Genomic DNA, 2530 nt, shown 5'->3' on the forward strand with positions numbered 1-2530 from the left:
AGTTTTTAAGAAGAGACTGGACAGCCATTTGTCCGAAATGGTATAGGGTTTCCTGCCTGAGCAGGGGGTTGGACTAGATGACCTTCAAGGTCCCTTCCAACTTTACTATTATTATTATTATTATTATTATTATTATTATTATTATTATTATTATTATTATTATTATTATTATTATTATTATTATTATTATTATTATACTGCTGTATTCGTGGAATGTACTGTGCCTGAAAATATGAGCTACCTTATGCTTAGTGCAATGGCTTCACACAACTTGCTAAGGCGACAGCTGAGGTCCTGCTCTATGCTGAAACTTCAAATTTTGTCCTTAGCTAGCATTCTGAACAAGCCAGGCATACAAGTACAGAATATGGCCTCCTTTCTAGGGTTAAATGCAGTGATGAGATTTAATGCGTGCATTTCCTTTCAATCCAAATGCCTCTATTTTTTTTCTTTGCCTATGAAGGATGAAAAGAACCAAATGATGACCACAAATGTTTGGCTGAAACAGGTAAGCAGGATAGGTACAATCTAGTAAATCTGAATCTGGGAGACTCCAAGGATTGATTATTCAGATACAACCACATTACGTGGATCTTGTGTCGTGTAAAAAGGGGTAAGTGTCCTTCTTTGTTTTTTCACTTCTAATAGAGAATCCAAAGGGTCTTACAGCAACTTTTGTGTTGTTTTTCCAACTTTTACCCAAATCTGAATATGGTGGGTGTCTACTGTAGGTTGGTCAATGTATTGTATTTTTTAGAGCTATCATCTGTTTATTTAATTCTTTTTAAAATCCAGAGAAGACAGTGTCTGAGGTGAGCACACACTCATTGTGTTCATACCATCAAGTTCAGTAAAAAGTTAGCTGCTGCTTTTGCACAATATGGTCTTGGTTACTGTTAACCTTAGTTAGGTTTTCTGGGTTAGTGTGTCCTATAAATCTAGCTTATTTGTGGAAAAATTTATATCTCTGACTCTGGATGGGTAACATTCCCCCTTCCAGATCTGATGTATAATATGAGAGTCCTCTTGGACTCGTGGCTCCTGATGGAAGAGCCTGTGGCAGCTGTGACCAGGAGAGCCTTTGCACAAATCTATCTTGTGCACCAGTTGAACCAATTGCTGGATCAGGAGGCCTTGCTCGTAGTCACCCATGGCTTAGTCATTGGGATTACTGCAATGTGCTCTTTTGGGGGCTGCCCTTGAAGACCATCCCCAAAATGCAACTGGTCCAGAATGTAGCAGCACACACAATTTGGGTTCCCTGCTGCTCACCCAAGTAGCATCACAAGTAGCATGAGTGGCACTGGTTTCCAGTTGTTTTCTGGTGCAATTCAAAGTATTGATTAGTACAGGTAGTCCTTGACTTACAACCACAATTGAGCCTAAAATGTATGTTGCTTAGTGAGACATTTCTTAACTGAGTTTTGCCCCATTTCCCCTAAACCTTGATTTCAGATGAGGATTGAGCTATGAGGATGTTTGGTCTAGTGCATGGAAAGAACAATATCTTTTTTTAAAATTATGTTTTATGAGTTGTTGTGAGCCACCTAGAGTCATTGTGTGAGATGGGTGGTCATATAATTCTTCTAAATAAATAAATGAATAAATAATCTTTGTAGTGCCCTTGTAAATAATCACATCATCCCATTAGAAAGGATTGAACAAAGACTTTTTCCTTACCATCAGGAATGGAATGACTACAAGCTTCAGTGGAATCCAACAGATTTCGACAATGTTACTTCTATTCGAGTACCTTCTGAGATGATTTGGATTCCGGATATTGTACTGTATAACAAGTAGGTGATGGCATTGTACATCTGGATGAACTGTACAAATGTAAAGAGATCTCAACATTGCAGTGAATAAAAAAAATCTTCCTTAAAACCTAACATAGGACTAATGAAAAAACACACAGAGGCAAATTTCACTAAATGTCTTGAAATAATGCAGCAGAGTGAAGCATAGTCCAGAATCATAATACACACTGGGAAATGGAGACAGAGGGGCTATTATGTATTTTTCACCCATGGGAACAAATGTGGAGACCACTTATGTCTGTTGATGGTAACTCCAACTTTCTGCCTGTTCTGTATCCAAATGGATGCTCCTTGAAAGTTGGACCAAACATCTGCAAATGTAATGGCTGCATTAACATCAGATGCTAAATTTGGTTCTCTTGACCTTCACTAAGTTTCTCTGGGGGCTTAATGTATGATGTGAATCAAGGTCATTTTGTGATTTTGTAAACATATATATATAAAACACAAACCAGAGAATTAATTAGTTCTGTAAGTAGATTAAATATGTTGTGTTAACATTGCCTGAATAGATTTGTGGAGTGGTTGCCAACTGCTTTGATACTAACCTGCTGTGGAGCAAAGTGGTGTCAAGGGGATACAGAATTTCAAAGAACAGGTTAAGTCCCCTTTTGTTCTAACTTAATTTGAAAAGTTGGCTTCTACATAGCTCCGTACTTCATTTGGAGTTGATTGGTAGTGAGCAATTTTCCTTTTGTTGCATGAATGAAGAT

The 2530-nt window shown here is 37.7% G+C and overlaps 1 protein-coding gene across 1 annotated transcript in view; it reads left to right on the plus strand.

Moving 5' to 3' along the window:
- The window catches only part of CHRNA2 (cholinergic receptor nicotinic alpha 2 subunit), a 14925-nt gene that overhangs the window by 3696 nt on the left and 8699 nt on the right, over positions 1 to 2530 (plus strand). The window contains exons 2-3 of the mRNA XM_029285410.1: positions 464 to 508; positions 1687 to 1796. Coding sequence (XP_029141243.1) covers positions 479 to 508; positions 1687 to 1796 — 140 coding nt within the window. The 5' untranslated portion in view covers positions 464 to 478. The remainder of the gene's footprint in view (positions 1 to 463; positions 509 to 1686; positions 1797 to 2530) is intronic.

The sequence above is a fragment of the Protobothrops mucrosquamatus genome, unplaced genomic scaffold (assembly GCF_001527695.2).
Source record: "Protobothrops mucrosquamatus isolate PMUCROS unplaced genomic scaffold, P.Mucros_1.0 scaffold1633, whole genome shotgun sequence".
Lineage (NCBI taxonomy): Eukaryota > Metazoa > Chordata > Lepidosauria > Squamata > Viperidae > Protobothrops > Protobothrops mucrosquamatus.